The sequence below is a fragment of the Nelusetta ayraudi genome, unplaced genomic scaffold (assembly GCF_046127955.1).
Source record: "Nelusetta ayraudi isolate G7.1 ecotype Tasmania unplaced genomic scaffold, CSIRO-AGI_Nayr_v1 ptg000048l, whole genome shotgun sequence".
Lineage (NCBI taxonomy): Eukaryota > Metazoa > Chordata > Actinopteri > Tetraodontiformes > Monacanthidae > Nelusetta > Nelusetta ayraudi.
Window position 1 is genome coordinate 7,417,501 of NW_027466098.1, and position 22,428 is coordinate 7,439,928.

The 22,428-nt window shown below is 45.6% G+C and overlaps 2 protein-coding genes across 6 annotated transcripts in view; one reads left to right on the forward strand and one right to left on the reverse strand.

The window, feature by feature from the left end:
• mcamb (melanoma cell adhesion molecule b) overlaps positions 1 to 1,396 on the forward strand; it is a 33,511-nt gene extending 32,115 nt beyond the window's left edge. For all 5 annotated transcript variants that reach the window (XM_076036035.1, XM_076036036.1, XM_076036039.1 and 2 more), the window contains one exon: positions 1 to 1,396. This exon is cut by the window's left edge and continues 597 nt beyond it. The gene's annotated coding sequence lies outside the window, so the exon portion shown is untranslated.
• A 1,445-nt stretch (positions 1,397 to 2,841) lies between these two features.
• Positions 2,842 to 22,428, reverse strand: part of cbl (Cbl proto-oncogene, E3 ubiquitin protein ligase) — a 35,277-nt gene continuing 15,690 nt past the window's right edge. Inside the window, exons 3-16 of the mRNA XM_076036022.1 lie at positions 19,199 to 19,345; positions 18,820 to 18,976; positions 17,156 to 17,277; positions 14,970 to 15,107; positions 14,138 to 14,225; positions 12,839 to 12,970; positions 12,476 to 12,694; positions 11,022 to 11,153; positions 9,602 to 10,018; positions 8,634 to 8,722; positions 8,152 to 8,370; positions 7,969 to 8,057; positions 6,929 to 7,201; positions 2,842 to 6,134 (exon numbers count right to left, since the gene is read on the reverse strand). Coding sequence (XP_075892137.1) covers positions 5,827 to 6,134; positions 6,929 to 7,201; positions 7,969 to 8,057; positions 8,152 to 8,370; positions 8,634 to 8,722; positions 9,602 to 10,018; positions 11,022 to 11,153; positions 12,476 to 12,694; positions 12,839 to 12,970; positions 14,138 to 14,225; positions 14,970 to 15,107; positions 17,156 to 17,277; positions 18,820 to 18,976; positions 19,199 to 19,345 — 2,530 coding nt within the window. The 3' untranslated portion in view covers positions 2,842 to 5,826. The remainder of the gene's footprint in view (positions 6,135 to 6,928; positions 7,202 to 7,968; positions 8,058 to 8,151; positions 8,371 to 8,633; positions 8,723 to 9,601; positions 10,019 to 11,021; positions 11,154 to 12,475; positions 12,695 to 12,838; positions 12,971 to 14,137; positions 14,226 to 14,969; positions 15,108 to 17,155; positions 17,278 to 18,819; positions 18,977 to 19,198; positions 19,346 to 22,428) is intronic.

The window sequence follows — 22,428 nt, forward strand, 5'->3', positions numbered from 1 at the left end:
TGTTGAGGAAAGAATATAGATATTTTTTATCTGATTCCTGTTGAAATCAAGTCTGCACACTGAATTTATTTTTTTTGAGATGCTACAGTCAGTTACAGCCTCACCAGGAAGCCTTTGATCATTTAATCACTCAACAATTTGTCCATAGCTTTAATTGTGTGTGTGTATATATATATACACACTGTATATATATATATATATATATATGTATATATATATATATATATATATATATATATATATATATATATATATATATATACATATATATATATATACATATATACGTGTGTGTGTGTGTGTGTATATACATATACATATATACACATATGTATATGCACATATATGTATATATAAACTGTATACATATATATTATTATATAGTTTTTTTAGATAGCCTGTTCAGATAGTCCAGGTTGTTCAGTAAGGGTTTTGTGTTATTTTGAATATAATAATTTAGTTTGCCCACAGTTATGTTAAATGTTAGCAGATCCAACACATTTTGAAATTATTTTTGATGTAATGTTCAGTGCACTGATACCTTTGTGTTTTTTTTTTTACATGCCAATATTTCTTTAACGTGAAGCTGTGTGTGTGTGCGTGCGTGCGTGCGTGTGTGTGTGCGCATGCGTTTTTAATATTAATGCAGCTCTGTATTGTATTTTCCTTTTGCTCGAAGACTTAAAAGAAGATAATTAAGTCTCTTCAATCCAAAGGTGGTCTGAATCAGAGCTGTTATTCAACTTTATTTGTTAATACGTTGGCACACCTTTTGAAAAAGGAACCAAGGACTGACTTTGATAGCTAATCAGTTGGTTTTTTTTTAAGGAAAATAGCTTTTGATGAATTTGTGTTTCCGTAAGCCCAAAGATAACACCAAATCCAAGATGACTGGTCACACGGTAACTGCAGCGTTTGACTACTGATGAGCGGCTGGTGACTGTAGGTTCTCCATATGCAAATTAACTTTGTGGACAATCAAGATGCCTTGTACTCAGTTTGGTGAGTGTATCATCTTTCCTGTGTTGCCGTCCTATTTTCTTTTCTCTGCTGTCAGAACTCAGATGTTGAAGTCGTGTCCCCAGACTTGTAAAAACAAATGCCACTAAAGACGCGCAAAAACAGTTTAGTTTTTTGAGAAATGATACCAAATAAAGATTGACTGTTCAATGGAAAGAGTTGAGAGTGTTTCTCAGTGGCGCGGTGGTCAGTGCACGTCACACGTCCGCCACTGCCGCTCAGGGAGCTGGCTCTTTGGAGTGGACGGTGGGATCTTTGCATCACAGGAGAGCTGTGCATGCGGCGACTGAAGATGATTCAAACGGCAGACAGAGTGTGAGTTTTTAACTGCTAAGGCTGAAAGTGCCAAGAAATAAATGAATCCTGAAAGAAATCATTGAATGTGTCATCAGTTTATTAAAACAGCAAAGAAATGTCGTTCGGCCACACGGTGGTGACAAGGAGTCGACCTTCGACCTCCCACACCAGTCAGTGGACTGGCCCACTGAGCTAATCTGCCTGGAAGCATTCGTTATTAAACACATAATCAGATGAATGTATTTCATGCATTTATCCACGTCTTGGATCATTCTGTTGAAAGGCAGAGAAACTGAAAGTCAGATCCTCGCAGGAGGTTTTCTGCAAAGGTGGAGCCTTCGCTTCCTCCACGCCGACCTGCAGCGCTGCGATGGAATTAATCCGTCCGCTTGCAGCAATGAGGCCGAGCTGCTGCACATGCTGAGAGAGAGAGAGAGAGAGAGAGGAACATGATCCACGATCAATTTAACACAATAAAATTAAAATAATCATATTTCTATCTGAATGGGTTTAAGTGGTCCAACAACCAAGTCGGTGCACTCATTGACATTCAAATATCTATTTTCCATTACAAAAGAATTTAAAGGTACTGTATGTGAAAATTGGAGCAGTGTTTTTTTTTTTTTTTGCTCTGGTAATTGATTTTCAAAGTAAAGATAACTGCGTCACTGACAGAAATAAAAATTATCCGTTTTATTTTCAGCAATTATCTAGAGTGTTTGAATATTTCCTAAAGGATACCATTCTTTTCATGTATTATTATCATTATTATTATTATTATTATTTTTTTTTAAAGAACTTTGCTACATAGCTGCAGATATTCAGAACAGACAGTAGATCTGGAGGAGAAAGAAAAAATGAAATCGACAGGACAAGTCTTGGCGAGTAATCAACTAGCAATTAATCCACTACTGTAATTAAACTTTATTTATTTTTTTTTTTTAGTAATGGAGTAATGTAATGGGATTACTGTCACAAAACTGATAACTATATCATAATTACTTTATCAAGTAACGACTCCATTACTTTTCCGAAATATTTTGCGAGCTAAAAATGTCTTTAGAAAAACAACCGAAGAACATTGATGCCGCAAATTGATGATGAAGCCGTGCATGCAACATCATTGATATGCGACGACGCACCAAAACAAGCATGGCGGCGGCAAAAGAAAAAACCGCGATTGCGTTTGTAGCTGGAAATACAAACATTACTTTGAGTTCACCTCGTCTAAATGAAAGAATGTTGTGGTAGGTTATGTGCAGGAAACAAGACGTTGTCAACTGTTAGTTTATTTATTTTTAAACTAAAGCAATTAGTAATTGATTATCTATGAAATAAAGTAGTTACATTTGGAATAATGAATGAATTAATAAATAATAATTGAAAAATTACATTACTTTTTAAGGAGATTACTTTCATGGGGCAATTCCAACAACACCGGACAAGGACTATCGATCAAATAAATAATAAGTTAATAAATTCACAATTAAGACACCATTGGGGGAAAAAAAGGGTGAGAATAAACACGGTTTGCTTATCATTTTATTAACAGCACTGTGCATACTTCCAGGGTGATATGAGCTTCCGCCAAAAGTTAATAAATGCCTTTCTTTTTTTTTTTATTTAATGTTTTTTTTTTTTCTTTTTCCTATCTTACTGATGAGACGCAACACAGCTAGTACATGGAACAACAGCTCTCCCTGCTGGTTGAAAGTTGAAGTACCCCGACGCAGGGAACAAAAAATGATCCGGGAAACCCGCTTCACCCTTTCGCGGACCAGCGACACGAGTGAGGACCGATACGGCCAACAAGGCGGCGGAGAGCACGGATGAACACAAGCAGTACTGCACAATCCTGCCTTCGAAGATCAACGGACATGTCACCACTTTACACGAGGGGGGGGGGGGGGGGGGGGGGGGGGGGCGGTCAAATAGAAACATGACCAAGATCTCCAAGAAAAAGAAATATGGCACTGCTCACAGAGTTACTCACACAAGTAAACAAAACCTTTGGAACAAAAATACACATGTACAGGAATGCAAAAAAAAAAAAAAAAAAGAAAAAAAGGAAAAAAAAAGAAACAGGAAACAGCCCCCCCCCACCCCCCCAACCTCTTTTCATCTCACAGACTTTATACAATTAGCCTTTTCTTTAGAGTGACAGTATCGGCGCGCACGTTTGTATACCGTGCAAAAACAATACGAGAAAAAAAAACAACAACCCCAAAAGAAAACAGAACAGTATATGCGAATAATACAATAGAACGCTTTAGTAACAACAAAACATTGGTATAGTACTGAAGGTCGAGGTCACCTTCCCCTGTTCAGAAAGCCCACCATTCAAGATGCTTCTCAAGGCAACTAGGAAAGAAAAAAACAAAAACAAAAACAAAAAAGAAGCAGAGCAGAGGGAACTTCCAGTCAACAGACAGCGTTTCGTCCCGCTCACCAACATTCTTCTTCATAAGCTTGTAGATATGAGTCCATGTACCTACTGGAAAAACAAACAAACAAACAAAAAAAACGCCTTTGCATTGAGTTATCTCAGTCATTCATAAGTACCTGGATATTAAGCTGCTGCCAAGTCCTGCGAAAGCTGCAAATTATACCAAAAAAAAAATGTGCAAGTTAAGATGCAACAAACGTTTCAAAATAAAATAATAATAATAATAATAATAATGATAAAAAAAAAAAGAAAAAAGTTACAGGCTACTTGTGTGACTTCATCTTGCGGATACATTTGGCTACATGTCACCTGGGTGACCGTCGCTCGTTTAGAGAAAAACAATTCCTGAGTTAGTCCTTACAGTCGGCCCAAATACTGATTTCAATGTAGACCTGGGGATGGGCCAGCGAACCTATAAGCCTACTTGTCTTATTTATTTTTTTATGTTTTTGTTTTTCCAAAGAAAGCCTCAGTAGTCACTTCCCTTCAGCGAGGTGAACTCCTGCAGAGAGAGGAAATTGAAAGAAGCCCAGAGACCTCCTTGCGAGAAAAACCAAAGCGTTCCGTTTGCTCCGGCGTTGTTGCAATGCGGGGAGGGGAGTGGTGGTGGTGGTGGTGGGGGGGGGGGCGGTTAGAATCGCAGAGATTATATATATAAATATACACTCCCCTCCCTCCCCCCCATGACAACGCTGAGGAGCGGAGAGGCTTGAGAGGGCTGCGGGGCTCACAAGCAGCGCCTTCCTTTCAAGTATGCTACATGACAGACTGGAGGAACACGACGGGCGATACTGTCACTTTAAAGAAACACTATTCACAAATGTACATTTAAGGCATAATTGTTGAGCACTAACAATGGTAGCAGCAGTGAAGCACTTCTGAATTAATAATAATAATAATAATAATAGTAATAATAATAATAATGTTCATGATTACATAACAATGATATATTATGAAAGCAAATCAATGACATTTGTTTTATTTTGAAGGATCGGTGGTGCGAGCTGAGGCGTCTCGCCAAAGACAGACAGACAGAATGAACGAGCGCCGCCTCGTCTCGGCCGACCTCGCGAAGCCTCGCTGCAGCGTGGCGGGGGGGGTGGGTGGGTGGGGCTCTGACGGAGCAGACCTGCTGTAATCCCACATTCATGTTGTACAGGACCAAGGCCAAGAAGAGGAGGAGGAACACACACACACACACACACACACACACACACACACACACACACACACACACACACACACACACACACACACACACACACACACACACACACACACACACACACACACACACACACACGATGACCGGGATGAGTGAGTTTTCCACTGAAAGAGACAAACGGTACCCGGGCGGCGCTGAGTTGAATTCGTCAGGGGGGCGGGGCTCTTTGGGGGCGGGGCGGGGGGCTCTGTTGTACATTTTCTCAGCTGCTGACCGACGTCCTGCCGAGGGGAAGCCCCCTCTTCCCTCTCCCCGAAACAACAAACATGGTACCTGTCCACCAGTAATATCGCTGGTACCAACAGCGACGCTCCGAGCCGACGTCGGCTTTACACACCGTATATGCACGTATTGTATATATGTATATATATCTATATGTATAGATATATATATTAGACATATTTAATACGTATTTACTCATATATTAAATTTTCATATAAACATACACTTATTTTTTTTCTGTTTGAGAGGAGTTGGTTACACTTTCAGCAAAAAAACGTCAACGTCTCGCGCAGGATTCCTTTTAAAAGTCCCGTCGGTCCCATGAGGGCACCTCAAGGGGGCGCCGCGAGAGCCGAGCGGCTGCTGCAGCAGTCCGAACGAGGCCAGACGCTGTTGGGGGGGGGGGGGGGGCGTGGAGTCCTGGAGCTTGCTGCTGGAGTCGAACCCATGGAGGAAGGGCAGCGAAAGACAAGGAGTAAAAAGGGCTTCAGCCGGCGCTAGCACTAGCGCTAGCACTAGCGCTAGCACGAGGTCGGGCCCCAACGGTGTAAAACCCGAGCGGGCTGGTTTCAAGCTGCAGTAGGAGAGGAGGACCACTAGGTGGGCTGGGTGGGGGCTATGTGAGGACGTGCGCCGTGGAGGGGATGGAGACGAACTCGCGCAGGATGTTCTTGGCCATTTCCAGGTTGTTTTGTGCGATCATCAGTGCTTTCTGGATGTCCTGGTACGAGTAGCCCTGACTCATCAGGTGCTCGATCTCGCTGCTGATCTGAGGGTTGGCTTCTCCCGCCGCTGCACCGCCACCGCCCCCGCCCCCGGGGGGAGCCGGGACGGGCGGGACCGGGCTGGGCCGACGCTCGGAATTGATCCGTCTGGGCAGCGGCTTCGGGGGTCTCTCCGGCGCCTCCACTGGCTCGACAAAGGCTGAGGGAGAAACACATAAGACGCCTGTGAACATTTCTAGAACAATGTCAGCTGGTTCGCTTCAGCATTCATAATCCTCTCCGTCTGCCACATGATTGGTTAGTTTGTTCTAAAGGTTGTATTTGTGTTGCTGATGGAAATAAGTATTCTGTATTTAGGCCAACTGTCACCAGGCTTCCTGGTGCAGGATGGCAGCCAACTAGGAGGAGTGAGACCCTTATTGCTCCATGTTTATTCTTATATATATATGAGAACCGGGCAGAGGGCAGGAAAACCAAATCACTTTTATTGCACTTTTATCAATGTATTTATAGGCAGTATGTTCAGCTTTTACCAATATAAAAAACATAAATCAAGCCAAATTTTCCACACTGGGCCTTTAAGAATGTGAAAAATCACAATATTTCAGTACATTAACTCAATATAAAGTCTTAAATATGTTATTGGCATATTTCAACAAAGGGTTAAATGAAAACTTGGCCAAGGTTTTTATTTCAAATCATCTTATGACTGAAACATAGTTCCCTTGACTGCCAACTGCATCATGTTTGGCCTGGCTGGAAGTTCCAAGGCTCAGTGCATAACAACCAATATGATTTTTAGCATTACAGCAAGGTTCTTTTTTTCTTTAATTGATTTTGCATGTCAGCCAAAGAGGCGGCAGCAGATGGACGACACCCACTTTAAAAACAAACAAACAAATGATAAGCCAACTACATTAACTGGATGGTTTGTTCAGGGGAAAGCGAGGGCGCCGGGAGGGGGGTGGGGGTGGGGGGGTCGCCTGCACTCACGCGCTGCGACTCTGCCGTCGGAGTCCAGGGAGAATCTGCTGTAGGCGGAGGAGGAGCTGGACGACGACGCTCCCATTTCCGACAGCGTCCGCCGGGCTGGCGGCAGCCGGGGCTTGGGGTAGTCGTAGCCGTTCTCCTCTTCCTCCTCCTCCTCCTCCTCCTCCTCCTCCGCCGTCGCCTCCTCCTCGTCCTCCGCCTCGTCCTCCCTGCCGTCCGCTGCGCCGTCTCGTGGACCGTTGGTCATTGCTGAGAGCGGCGGCAGGTCTGAATAGTCTGCACGGAGACAGGAGAGTTTGTTGCTGTTGCACTGAACTGTAGAAGTGTTGATGTGAAAATGAAGTGAAGCGGCCTGACGACACCGCAAACATTGACTGTGTTTGTTTATCTTGCATGATGCATGATGTGGCATTCTACTATCTTATTCTTATCTGTTATTGGATTTTATTTTATCTGTATGGTGAACTTTAGTGTCAGGAACGGCACCGATAAATAAATAAAGTGTACACAACTGTTCCAAAGTTTGGGGTCACCGACTCCTCAGCTTCATAATTGAAGAATCTACTGGAAAGCTCGAAGAACATTACTAGTACACTGAAATAAGTCAGGACATTATGGGATGGCTTTGACCGCTGTTGCCTTGAATGCCTAATTGAATGTGATTTCACGACAGAAGTTGAACGCTTTAAAAAAAATGTAAACATTTCTCGAGCAATATATAATCGCACACGATTGCGCACGCTTGGAAGCGTTGCAATCTTTTAATTGGACGTTGGATTTGGCTTTCGTGAAACACTTCTTAAGCACACCTGGGCTGATTTGCGTGGACTCGTAATGGCAGAAATTTGAAGTTCATTATTTCATGAACGTGGTTATAATGGAGTTCAATGCAGAAATGAGTCAGCGACCCCCAAACTTTTGAGCACCAGTGAATCATTAGCAGTAATGTTTCCTCTACAAAGTGAGCACACAGCAATGTCTAAAGGGAACACGTTGGTTAAAATAAAATAAAACAAAATAAAAAACAATATATGTATACACACCTGAATCTATGGCTTGTTGTGACCTGGCCTGGATGTTGTACATGGCTTCATACATGAGAGGTCCATTCTCCAGTTCGGTGAGCGTTGGCCTTGGACGAGGACGAATCAAACAAACACATCAATAAGTAAAACGACGCAGACAAGAGCAGGAATAAGAGCAGCGTTTCCGAGCTGTTTGCCTACCGAGAGTTGAGTGCGGCGGCGGTGGCGGCGGCCTGGCTCTGCGTCTGGGACGCCGCTGCAGCCTGAGGCTGCGAGTGCCGCGGGACCGCTGGGGGCTCCCCCGCAGCCGCAGCGCCAATGGGGGGCAACGCGGGGCGCGAGGAGGGAATCATGTATTCCGACTCCTCCTCGCTGTCTCGGCCTTCCTCTCCCGTCGCTTGCCTCGGGACAGGAGCCGGTCTGAGGAGAAACAGAGCCGGGGTTCATTCAGAGTGCGACTAAAAATAAGGGGCCGCATGTAGAAGCGAAAATAAAACAAACGTAAAAAAAAAAAACAAACGAAACGAAACAAAACTCCCAAGTTTAAATATTTAGAGAGGCAAAATACTACAAATATGCATAGTGTTGCTGCGAGGCCTGCTGGCGAGCAAACATCCTGTCGCTTCGTGCTCTGCTAGCGCGACGCCGTCGTAGTGGCGGGAGCGCCGCATGCTAGCACGCACCTAACTGCCAGGGCATAGATAGCGTTGGCCGAGGACGAAGACTTGACTTTGGGGTTGTCGTAATCTTGACCAGCTCCTGCTCCAAAACTCTGATGGGAAAGACAAAACACAGATATTCAGTATGTTAGTTAGGGAAACATGCTGCTTTAGCTTTTCATAACTAAAAACAAAGACTTGTTGCATTGATTATTAGTAGGGACGGGTGATACAGAATTGAAAGAAAACTATCGGGATCATTTCTGGTATTTATTGCAATGATGAACAATTAAACTCATTATTTTTGAGTAATAATGCTAAGGCTTGGTTTTATGCAGTGGTACACACATTCACACTTCAGTCTTGTGAGGACCACTAACACCGCACTAAGATTGTAATTAATGAAGTAAAATAAGCTATCAAAAAAATCAACCAATTTGTGGCTGCTTTCCCAGAGACGTCCTCACATTGTAAATACTGCACACGCATGCTGACTGTTGCAGAGGCACAGTGGACGACACCACTGAAGACAATGGTCCCACTCAAGAGACTTTGGAAGACTTTTAAAAAATATATATATTTAAATATATTCACATCTTCACTTTATTAATAATCAGCTGTTGAGCATGTCAGGGGCTACTGACTGCACGAGACTCCGTCCTGCAGCCATAGTCGCACTGTGCAACTTTTTCACCTGAGCTCCTGTGTGATTGCGACACTCGCAGCGTTAACAACAAAGTGGTTGAAAGTTGTAAAGTTGCCTTGACTTCTTCTTTGCGCTCAATGGCTTATGGGTTGCGTTCCGTTTTCAGCCTTGTTGCTTTGCGCCAAGCTAACGGCAAGCTAACGGCAAGCTAATATTGACTTCATTGAATTGTTCAAATGCTCTGGGATAGAGCGCGTGCTCGCCATGGGGAATAGGCAAATGACGCCCGCGTGCGGGGTTGGAGCGGCGGTGTCAACTTGCGGTGTCAACTTGCGGCGGCTCTCACCAGCTGGTGGTCCAGGCTGAGCGAGCTGTTCGTCAGCGAGTCCGAGTGCGTGTCCAGGGCGGAGGGCAGCGCCAAGGGGAGCGAGTGCCTGTTGGACAGCTCCCGCACGCCGGCGCGCAGGTCGCCTCCGAGCGCCGAGCCCTGGGCGGCCGCCGTGGTCAGCGGCGAGGATGAGGAGGAGGAGACGGGGGCCTTGGGCACCGGCCGCGAGTTCCAGTCCGTCAGGGGCCGGTTGGGGGGCGCCGGCGGCGGCTTGTCCCGCCCCTGCTCCCCCGGAGTGCTCGGCAGCGGCCGCCTCTGCAGCCGCCCGTCGGGGGCGGCCGCGGCCGCGTGGGGGCGGTCAGGCGGAGGAGGGGGCGGGAGGTCCCTCAGCGCCGGTGGGGGTGGGAGGGGCTTGTCTTTGTGGTTGGACGCTGCCTGGAGGGGAGAAACACCCACGGTGGCGGGTGAGACGTCGTCTGACACTGGCTCAGGGTGCACGGTGCCAGCTTGAACTGAAACCGACCGACCGACCGACCGACACACCAAACCACACCGCATCTGTGTACATCTGTCTATAGTTTCAGATGGATCGCAGCAGTTGTGCGCAGTAATCTGGTACAGCGGGTATTTTCCTGATGAGCCAACGTAAGTGTTGTAAACTTCTAATTCGCCTACAGGCAAAAAAACAAAAAAAAAAACATCTTATTTTTGCCGTTATTATTTATTTGGCTGTAAACCCCCCTGGAAACACATTCCTGCGGACAACAAATCCATAAATTACTACACAAAAATGCCAGGGCTGATTTTTTTTGTCCCAGTCCTGGTTATGCAGTTTTCCCAACCAACGGCCTCGTAGACTCAGTTTGAATGGGGACCGCGTTCCATCATGGTTGTGACATGCAGCTGGTTCACACTTTGCTTTCACACTGCTGCACTTTGCCAAACGGAGCAACGGCTTAAAATAAGCTATCCCACTCCTCGCCTGTGGCGGCGCTGCATCAAGAACTAATGAGAGAGAGAGGACAACAAACGGGACAAAGAATCCATCTGTTGATGCGTTTTACCCACAATGCCCTACTTTCTGCTCCACTTCCTGCATCATGGTGGTGAGTGTTAGGCCGCAGACTCCAAAGGAAGTGGACTTTTCAAGCCAATTCTACTAAACACGGCTGTTGAGAAATCAGCCTGAATGACGGTCAGAAGACTCCGCCTTACACGGACCAAGCATTGTGTGCGCAGTCGTGTGATAGCGTGCTCAGGCATCATCACAGAAAACCCAAAACCCAGCGCGACGAACAGTAAAGAGATTAGAACTCTTCTTTATGCTACATGCTGGCTAAAAGCTAACGGAATCCTCGCCCAACTGATATTCCAACCAACCTGAACGCATTCACGCATTTCCTTGTGCTCGTGTTGCAGGTGACGGGACATCACTCACCTTAATTGTGACGACTGGACTGGAGGCACCGGGTGAGTTGGCGGTTCTGTGCGGCAGCAGGTCCAGTCGCGGCGGCACAGGGGGCAGGGAGGCCTGGGGCGTGATGGACATGGGCGACGGGGGGCGCTCCTCCTGGAACACACACACACACACACACACACACACACACACACACACACACACACACACACACACACACACACACACACACACACACACACACACACACACACACAGGAGGAAGAGGTCAGAGCGGCAACGTTCACACTCAACAAATACATAATAATGAGCCTGAGCAAACTTTCACCTCAAACTAGATATATTAGTTTCTATATATCTAGTGGCAGTAGGTGTACAGTCTTGTACAGGGGTGTCAAACTCAAATACACAGTGGGCCAAAATTTAAGTTGCTGGCCAACATTGAATTTATTGAAAAAAATCCTCCTCCAGTTGTAACAGTTTTAAATGGACCCAAACAAGTTTTGCTTCAACCTGAATAGGGAACTTATTCTTATAAAATAAACAACTTAATATTGCAAACATGTAAAATCAAATTTCAAATTGAAAAAAAAAAACGTGTAAATAAAAATCTTAGCCTTCTGACTTAAATTTCAACAGATAACAGATTTAAAAACAAAATAACAATAAACCAATGGATAATAATATCCTTCAGTGAATGTCCTGTCCTGCTTGACATGCCAGAATACCAGCAGAGCATTCTGGGATTTGTAGTATTAGTGGTACACATGCTGTATGATAGCAGCAGGCCGGCTCTAGCTGTGGTTTAGTATTGCTTCGCGGGCCAAATAGAATTACACTGCCAAATTTGGCCCGCGGGCCAGAGGTTGACACCCATGGTCTAGTATATCTTTATATTAGATCCAGGGCTGCATGACTGCTACAACTGGATTCAAATACAGGAAGATGGTTTCCTTCATGTATATTTTGCTGTCTTTTACTGTATGTTTTTTTTATCTATTGGTGATAGTATTAGTAGCATTTCACTCTCCCTTGTTGTTATTGGTGTGGTGTAACATTTGATGCCTCCCGCTTAAGGTTGTTTTTGCAAACAACTGACAAAAAAACAGCCGTATTGAGCAGTTGATGAAAGCTGGTCAAGGATGAGAAGAGCATGAGTTTAACATCAAAGCGCGTCCTTGTGTGGAGGATAAGCAGAAGGTCCCACATATTTAACATTAAGAGGCAAAAGAAAGCGGCTCCTCCTGCGGCCTGAAAGGAGGAGATGAAAGAGTCCCAACATGGGCCCTGAGCGTGAAGCTCACAAACAAATGAAAAACGGGGGAGACAGGAAGTGTTTCATCTTCATAGAGGCGAGGCGCATCAGAGGACAGCGGGGGGGGGGGGACACCTGCTGGGCGCCGGGGGTCAAACCAGCTGAGCCAAGGGCGGCGAGCGAGGAGCCGCGACGATGACGATGACGATGACGGGCCTACCTTGGCGCAGGCCAGGTTGCTCATCATGAGGTGGGGGTCTTCAAGTCGGTCGTCGTCGTCGTCGTCGTAGCTCGGGGAGGGGGCGCCCTCGGCGCGGTAGGCGGCCCTGCAGCAGCCCCCGCTGTTGTCCTTGGGGTCGAACGGATCCACGACGATGGGCTCGGTACCCTTGATCTCGCAGCGGCAGAACGGGCAGCCCGTCCCTTGGCCCTCCGACTCCTGCCACACGAAAAAGACAGAAGCATCACAACTGCGCATGCTTTTTGATTTATTTTTTAAATTGCATATCTTGGAGCAGCAGAGCAAAAAAATTTAAATGAAAAATGAAAAACCCCTCATCCGCCCACCACCACGGAGTCGTACCTGCCAGGCGGTGAGACAGGAGGTGCACATCAGGTGACCGCAGGGCTCGATCTTCACGTCCTTGTCGTTCTCGGCGCAGATCTTGCACAGCTGGAAAGTGGAGCCCATCTCGCAGTACAGCTCGTATTGCTCCTGGGGAGGTTAGGGGGAGGCGGCGGAGCAGTGAGAAAACAACGCGGCCCGACTGCCTGGACGACACCCCGAGATCACACAGCAAAGGTGGCCCGCAGGAATCTAAAGGCGGGCGAAGACTGCGTGGGCGGGTGCGGTTGAAAGGTCAGAGCTGCGCTCCGACAAAGCCGCTCTTACACACTTTTACAAAAAGACAACAACGTTTCCGGCTCCAGCGTCCCTGCAGATATATGATGCCGCGTCCTTCAGCGGCTCAGCTAGCGCTCGGCCAGTTATCCCACTTCAGTCGCCGGGAGCTCAAAGCCACGTCCGCTCGGGGCACTTTTATAAACGGATAAATGGAGAAGTGCAAGAAGGGTTTTTGCCAGCTTTTAATTTGCAAATCGAAAAAAGAATATTGTTTGGCACTTCAGGTTAGGTTGGGTTGTAATTTTGCTACAATTTAGATTCTGTGTAAAGCTTCATTACATTTTCATCTCTTCTATTTTAATACACTGACTGCATTAATGCATTTCTCCTGTCTGCTAAGGTTGTTAGTGATACTTTCTAATCTGTTGAAAGCAAATAAAGGAATATATATATGAAGATATACAGTATGTACAGTGCATAAGAATGCTTATGCAACAGTTGCAACATGGAACAGCTTAGAATCTTTTCAAAAACTACTTCAAAATTCCCTTGTTTCCCAATCTCATGACTGTATCTGGACCTTCATAAAAAAAATTTGATATAAAAAACTGTTTAACTGATAATTTTACACCTAAATGTGAGCTGCGTTTTTAGTCTGAGGGCTTCTCTGAAGAAAATCATAAACTAACCGAGCAGCATAATTAATCACAAGAAATATTTTTTCATGTTCCAGAATGGAAGTAAACAGCCATTATTTCACATCCTAATCAAGAAATTGAAAATTCATGGATCATAATGGTAATTAAATTTTAGCGTTAAAAACACCATCTCAGTTAAAGAGCTTCTCCAAGCTGCTCAAACATAAAACATTTTTTTTGGTAATTACCAGTGCTGTTAATTTAGGGCAGCTGTGGCATAAACCTCACACTGGGGTTGTGGTCTCATAAATTTGCTAAGCCGGGAATATTTATTTTAGAAAAAAAAAAAAAAAAAAAAAAGATGCCAAGAAACGGGCCGATGCAGACGCACGCTCCTGACCTGCGTCACTTTGATGTGGTCCTGAGGCGACGGCTCGCACAGTCCAGTCAGGTCTGGGTTTTGGGTTCGGCCATCAGGGAATAAATAACTGCAGACAGAGCGACGTCAAGTCAGGGAGGACACAGACAACTCCTGCAACAGCGTGCGTGTGTTCTCAAACATGCATTTCAAAGTGAGCCTAATCATCAGTTGGTGGCACGACAGTCAGAGAACATCTGCTCGTTCATTTCATCTGGAACCGTGCCGCAACAACGTCGTGTCGATGTACAAACTGCGAGTGAGGGTGTTTAACAAAAAGGGTCGGATGCGATAATTGGCTGAATTGGTCTTTTGTGTGCAGGTGACACTTGGCATTCACAGATTTTCCCAGACAAAAAAAAAAAAAACCCAACAAAGTCTGGATTTGATTACAGGTTGAGACAGACGGAGCTTTGCTTTCATTAAACAAGAGAATCAACATTGGCGCGGCGAGATGAGGATTTCTGCCAGTCTGTGAAACCAACCGAGGGGAAGCCAACTTTAGAAACCGTCAGTTCTATTCTGGTTATGATATCACTGGAATGATGGGAACAGGCAATACGATACGACTGGATGGGTTTGGGAGCTGAGAGGCATATTTAATCATGGGTTAACACAAAGATGCTTTGAGGGATGAGGGGAAGAGGAGGGGGAGAGAGAAAAAAAAAAAGAGCAGAAAAAAATGCCGTGAAGAGCCGATTGCATGATAGCGGGATTCATTTCATTAAAGTGCAGCAAATGAAGTTGGAATGACAGAGCGGCGCTCCAGATGAAAGGCGATACGAAGGCCCAATGAAAATGCCAGCGGACTTACAATCCTTCCCTGAAGCCGTCGATCAGGGCCTGGAACAGGGGTTTATTGTGGGGTATGGTCTGCAGTATGTTTCCATCCGCCGTCACATAGCCGATGGCCCACTGGCCCAGACGCGTACAGCTCAGCCGGAAGATGTAACTGAGGGAGGGAGGGGGGAAAACACGAGAGCTGAGATGCGTTGGAGTTATGTCACCCCGAGTCATACTAAAAAAAAAAAAAAAAAAAAAAAGAAGAGAAGGAGAGGAGAAAATAGACTACAGCACAGAAAGTCCTTTGAAGTTATGCAAACGTGGTTTATGAACATCCTGCCGTTGCACATGTGATAATGTAGAATAAGGTCGAGGATGAGTTTCCAGGGTGAGCGAAGCACATTGAAACTGAACTACTGGCAGGAGAAGCGCAGCTACAATCTCAAGTCAAGGCTTTGAACGCACAAACTTTTAACTCAATTAAGCTTAAGTGAGCACAATCCAAAGGCCCAGAGTGGATCATTTAGTGGCATGTCATGGTTCCAAAGCATGTTGTCACCAATGCCAGCGATAATCCCTCTTTTCTGCAAACCCACTTGAAGGCACAGCTTTCTTTCATCCTGCCCGACTGTGAAGTCAGCACGAAAACCATCGACCAATGAAAAACTAGCACTGACAGACGGCGGTCCACGGACCTGCTCATTGTGTGAGTGTGAACGTTTAATACGAGCGATTGAAAACGCAACAGTTCATTTTATTATTTTAAATGGGTTAACTGCTTTAATTAGTGACTTGAACTGAATAACCGTTGTTACTGAGTAAGACAAAGCCAACAACCACAATGGAAATTTTTTTCCCCACAATACCAAAAAGCAAACATAGTGCACATAACACAAACCTCTAACTGGGTTTTTAATGTACAAAGGCAGTTTTCTGTGGGTGGAGGCGAAAGAGAAACTATTTTCTCAGTGCGATGCACTTGACGCACGTTGATGTAAATGTGCAAATCCACAGACATGCGGTCCGGTTGTGATAACGTTAAAGAGAGCTACCGCTGTCAAGACAGCAGTCGCCTCGCGGTTATTAATAACGCTGCAAAGACGCAGACCTTCCACGGAAGCACAGGTGTTGCTCGTCAGCAATTTCGGGGGAGAGAGCGCGGAAGACTGATGAAAGGAAACTAGAAAACTTATCGAGAATTTATTTTTCAAGCCGAGCAGCAGCGTTCCGAGGGCTGGAATACTGGGAAGACCTCGCAAGTCGCTCACATCTGAGGAGTGGATTTGTAAACACTGCACAAATGTGGAGGGGGAAAAAAAAAAAGAGGCTTCTTTCTCCTCGGTTTAAAAGCGGAGCAACCGTTCAACCCAATAATCTCAACTGCCGACAGCCGGTTATAATTTATAGCTTGGCATTGATCAGCGGGCAGCCGGGATGTGGATGTGGCTTTGCTGGAGCCGCGTGACGTCAGCCCCCAGCGTACAATCAAGGCATTGATGTTAGGTGCCAGTGCCGTCCTGCTCTCTTTGTCTCCCGTCGTCACACACACACACACACACACACACACACACACACACACACACACACACACACACACACACACACACACACACACACACACACACACACACACACACACACACACACACACGCCAGCGTGCGATGTGAGCGTGGCCGAGCCTCGTCTGTCGTGGGTCTCGGTTGATGCGGGAAAAAAAAAAGCCAAAGGTTTCTGGTCTGTCTGTGCGGTTCAGATCAGGTGCCTGCAGGTAGCCCCCCTGCCCGCAGGCCTGTTCTAAAAATTTCATTTTACTCTGTTGCAACTCTTTTGTTGCAACAGCTGTAAGCATTTCTATGGATTGGAAAACGACAATATCTTAAAAATAAAATGGAAATATCGTAGCAGTTTTAATGAGGAGTTTTAATCATTATGGTAGATGCTATTTATATTTATCATATTCTCTTCATACAGATCACGCTATGTATGTCTATATTGCTACCTATACGACAAGTATTTATGATGTGTCATTGTATGTTTTTTATGTTTTATTTTGTGGGGTCCAATGAGCTGCGACCCAATTTGCCCTTTAGGACGTGAGACTGAACTGAGCCGATTGCCCTTCGTATTAGTCAGCAGCCATCAAGTAGCTTAAAAAGGTTGGTGATCCCTGCTTTAGATGCTTGCTTGTACATCACACACATGCATGCGCGCCTCACCTGCCGGGCTTGTGGATGAACTTCTGCAGCCGCGCTTTGACCTCGTCGTATGTGAGGAAGGCCATGTAGCCCGGGTGAGTCACTGCCAAGCTGTTCCAGTTCCGCAGCAGGGACGACCATGGCTGCACACACACACACACACACACACACACACACACACACACACACACACACACACACACACACACACACACACACACACACACACACACACACACACACACACACACACACACACACACAAAAGAGAGTGTGACTCATCTGCTTTGTGGTAATGGACAGAACAACGACAGAATGAGCAAAGGTAAAAAAAATAAAATGTGTGAGAGTCCTCAGAATATAATAAACGACACAAACGTGAAGGAATTTCACACTGAACAGTATTTGGTGTTGATGTTTATTCACAATTATTTACTGGTGTGTTGTTGTCATGTCGGAGTGGTAAAGCTGCTGCTCTGAACACTAACCGTCTCTTGCTGTACTGGACAAGGAAACTTCTATTTTCCCCTATTCTAAGTGAATTGTCTTAATATAGACGGTTTCACAAACGTGCTGCACATGAGGAAGGAAGTTCAACTACCGCATATAATATTTAGAGTTAACTGATAAAGCCGTGGTCAAGATCGAACCCTTGGCTCTTTTTTTTCTTCTAAGCCGTCTAGATTCGGCCTTTCCCACTGTGTTCACTTGACAAAGCATTTTTCTCTTGCGGTCTTTGATTCTTTTTTCCATTGCCATTGACCTTTAGCATATACACATCATCTGACCAAGGCGGAGCGTGTGTGTGGGCGTGTGCATTATAAAGTCAGCCGGCCGTGCTGGACGCAATGTTTTTAATTACAAAGTGCCTTGATCACTTGTGGACTGTCACCATATAGTGAATAATGATGAGTGGCGCGAGGACCATCAAGTGAAAACCTAAATAAAAGAGGTACTGAGAAACCACAAGACCAGGGTCTGAAGATACGAAGCATTCAGAAAGAGATTGACAGTTATCACAGATTGGACGCTGCACATCACGGCCAGACCTCAAAATGGCCAAGGGCTCACTTCCTTTTCTGAATTAAAGCACAGTTTGAGGAGGGTGTGTGCTTCTATATGTGGGAGTGATGCAGGAAATGCCCGTTATCTGTATGAAAATTCCGGTAATTAACAGAACAAATCTTTGCACAGAACCGAGCGCCATAACGAGTGCGTGTGTGTGTGTGTAAGACTGTCCTGCTTGTGTTTACTAGTCACCAACAATGTGTATATGAATCTCCAGTTCATGTCTACACCTTCAGTTCTGGAGGCCCCCTCCTGCTTCCTGACCCTCTGTCATCTAACAAACAGTGGTGAAGGGACACTGCTAATGACAGCGTAGCCCGCTAAAACAGTAGCCAAGCTAACCCAGGCAAAGACGGCGAGAGGGACTTGATTGTCCACAGAACTGTGATGATCCTGTTTCAGTGAAATGAATGACGCGTGTCAAACAAAGCATTCCATAAATTTGCCGTTAAGGTAAACCTTCACATTAATGTTATTTTCTTTACCCTTTTTTTCTCCAAGTGTGTTTCAAATGAAATTGCAAAAAGATTCGATCTGAACTTTATAATGCTACGTGTGTGTGTGTGTGTGTGTGTGTGTGTGTGTGTGTGTGTGTGTGTGTGTGTGTGTAAAACTACCTGGAACAGCCTGGTGAAGATGTCAAACTCAAAGACTGAGATGTAGTCGTTGCAGGTGAGGTCAATGGTGGACTTGAGGGCCATGGCTTCCAGCCCCGAGCTTATTGCATGGAACTCATGGAGTGACTGACGAAACACCTTCCAAGGCACAATGGTCCTGTAACACACCGGCAAAATGAATACATTCATTTTTAAAACTGAATTTAAAAACAAAACAAAACATTTTAGTCCCGTCAGTGAGAGTTAGATGGTGGATTACTGGGTTGCTGGGTGGCTTTTAAATTCTTGGCAATAACTTAAGCGAGGACACTGTTCCGATTAGACACAGACATAGACAGACTTTATGGATTTACAGAAAGCAACGAGTGTGAGAGCTCACTTGTCTCCAAAAGCATGCCTCCAAAACTCTGCAGCGTCAGCCTTGGTGATGCGGAAGTTGTCGCCTTGAAACAGACCGTTGGGAAAGATGGCCTTGAGCTCCGCCAGCATGTGGCTGAAGATCAGAGACAGTTTGGTGAGGTTCCGTCTGCAGGGGCAGAGAGACACAAAGGGACAAATGTAACCCTGCACAAGTTCCATTTGAGGTCGCGTCATAATTCATTCGTTGAGTTTGACGATGCAGTCAAAGATCTCGGCTTGATAGTTTAATGATAGAAAACTTGAGTTTTAATTGAAATGAAGAAGAGAGAAAGTCAAACAAAAGCAAAACAATTTCAACATTTTGCAATTTGGTCTCCAACCAGTCAAACTGATGCATGACAAGCTTGATGGCAACACCAAAGTACAGCAAAATGAAATGAAAATTTATTGTTGTCTTGTATCAACGTGAAGGCGTTCCCTTCCTTCCCAAAACATTCCCTCAGCAAGTCAACGGTGCTGAGGTTGGTTGGATCATTGACGGCCGCTTGCAGCTCTTGGAAGATTTGGCTTCCATTTGCTTCCGTTACCCACTGAAAACCTTCCTCAACTGAACAGGGACAGTGCCCGGCACAGCAACATTATATGCTATAAAACACCTCCGATGAGAAGGTAAGTTTGCCTTGGAAGCACAACATCAGCCTGCAGTTCAGCACAGAAGGAGATTGTGTTGTTTTTTTTTTGTTTTTTTGCCATGCAGCAACAGGGAATTGACATGCAGAAGAGAAACAGCAATTAAAGTGTGGCTCCACTGCAGCTGCCCCACACTACACTACACACCCTGTGAGACAGAGAGAGAGAGAAAGAGAGGGAGGGGCAGCAGGGGGGAGGAGAATGGAAAGAGTGAATGAAGAGGGAGGACAGTCGGGGAAGATGGATGAATGCGATTAGTGTACGTTGAAAAGCTGCCAGCGGAGGCCGGCGCTTGAATGATTCCCGCGGAGGGAGGCCGGACTGCAACGCCCGGCGAGCCGCCGTAAAGCACCGCGTTTACGGCCTCTCGCCGGTAAGCGATCCTTAAAGAGCGAAAACACTCTTGCAGCTCCGACGTCCCAGCCTGTCGAGCGGCGCCGCTCTAAATCTGCGGCTGGCAGACTCGGAAGGCGAGGCGCCCCGGACGTCTGGGCGCCCCGGAAGTAGCCAGCGGGCGCTTCGACTCCTCTCGGCGCCCCTCGTCAGCCAGGGGCCGACCGCTTCCTGCATCGTCTCGGGGAGAAGCAGACGTCAAGTGGGAGCCGGCGACTAAGCCCCACTTTCACCCCCCCCCCCCCCCCCCCCCGTGGCCTTACAGCTGCACGACTTCCTATCATCCTGGAAGCATCTCTCCAATCATTTACTATTGCACGAGTCTGGTGATTCATTTGGGGTCTTTCTTGGTGAGCTGTGTTCTATGTTAGGGCTGCGACGATGGATTGACACAGTATATCGATTCATTCATCAAGGATCCGATCGCGTTGGTGCAAAATGATCGATATGACATGATGCATGTAGCAGGGTTAAATTGGGGCAAATGGACTTTTTGCCCCAATTGAACCCTTCTTCAATGAGATGACCTGATGACTGAGAACCTTCATGAGACATCATGACAAAATGTGAGGCTATAGCGAACGCTAAGTTTTTGAACACAAATTTTTGTTCGTAATTTTATTTTAATTCAATTGGGAATAATACAGTTTCTCCTTTACATGCCTGTTGCCTGGAATAGGACGCGGATAAAACGGTGAAATCATGCTTAGATCGTTTGTTGTGAGTTGACATGAACGCACACGATGGTGTTAGGAGGGCACTTGATATTGCATCGCATCGATTGCAGCCTCCTGGGTTGAATCAAATTTGTATCGTCAAAGGCTTCGTGATATCACCAAGCACGGTGTAGTTATACCAAACAAATCAATACAATATTGTATTGTGACACTGCTGGTGATCCCTCCCCCGCAATTATGTGTTGTACAAGGCACTTGCACACAGTTCTGTCACGATCGCGTAAATGTGATGTGTCTCTACGATGCCTTTGCTGGTTCTGCACAGAATAAAAAGCAAACAAAGAAACATTTAAATAAATAAAGATACTGAATACTGAAAACCCTCTTCAATGTAAACCCAACAATGGACTCCTGCCAAGCGGAACTGCTTGTGTTGCTGCTCAATAAAACATGTGAAATGTGTGGGATTTTGGGCTACATCTTTAATCCAAAGAGGGGGAATATATTCTGCATTGCTTAAGGAACAACTTTGTCTTTTGAAATAAATTTGGACTCGTTTAATTTTTTGCACATTTTCAGAAAGACACTTGGGGGGGGGGGGGGGGTGATTTACGTGTTGTTGGGTGGGGACAAATAAAGCTGGATATATCCACCTATCTGTCGGTCAGTTTCAGAGAGTCGGCCTCGGCTCGACAACACCAACAGCAGCTGATATCAAATACCTCTTATCGCTCTCATTTAGACATACATGCATTTTTTTATTAAATGGTGTTTACATTCCAACATTTAGTTTAGTTTTCACTCTTGTGCGCTCCACTCAACTCTGCATTTGAAACGCTCACAAACGCAATTTTAAAATTCCACATTCCAAATGACCACCTTCAGATTCATAAAATAATTTCTGATGAGTGCTGAGAATTTCCTGCACATGAATGAAGGCCAACGAGGGACATTCATAAAAATACGGGAGGGAGCGTGCCTGACTATCGAGGCGCTACTCGGCCAAACAGCCTCTGACGGAGTGAAAGAGAACACGAAGCGAGTTGGTGTGAGAGAAGAGGATGCGGAGGACAGTGTTGGATGGAAAGCAGATAATTGGTGGTGGCCAAGCCTGAAGGTTACAGCCGAACCCAGAGGAGGAAGATTCTGCAAGGTCGGACCGTCACAGCAAAAACAAAACATCTTTTGAAGCCGACCTTTACGCCACTCTATATTCTATAATCAATAAACGTGCTCTTTGGTTCCAGACAATGATTTTACACTTGTGTCGGCCGACACTGGTTAATATGTTTGTCATCGTGGCAGAGAGGGGAGTGAATGAGAGCCAGCGCTGGTCTGACCGGCATCGTGCTGACATGGTGCCACAGCTGTCTCTGGCACGACATTTGCACTGAATGGGACTTTGTTTGAGTGTTCCAGCGATAGAGCGAGCCCGACCCGGCGGCCGACTGGGCATCACTTTGACACCTCAAGCGACAGGGTTGCATTT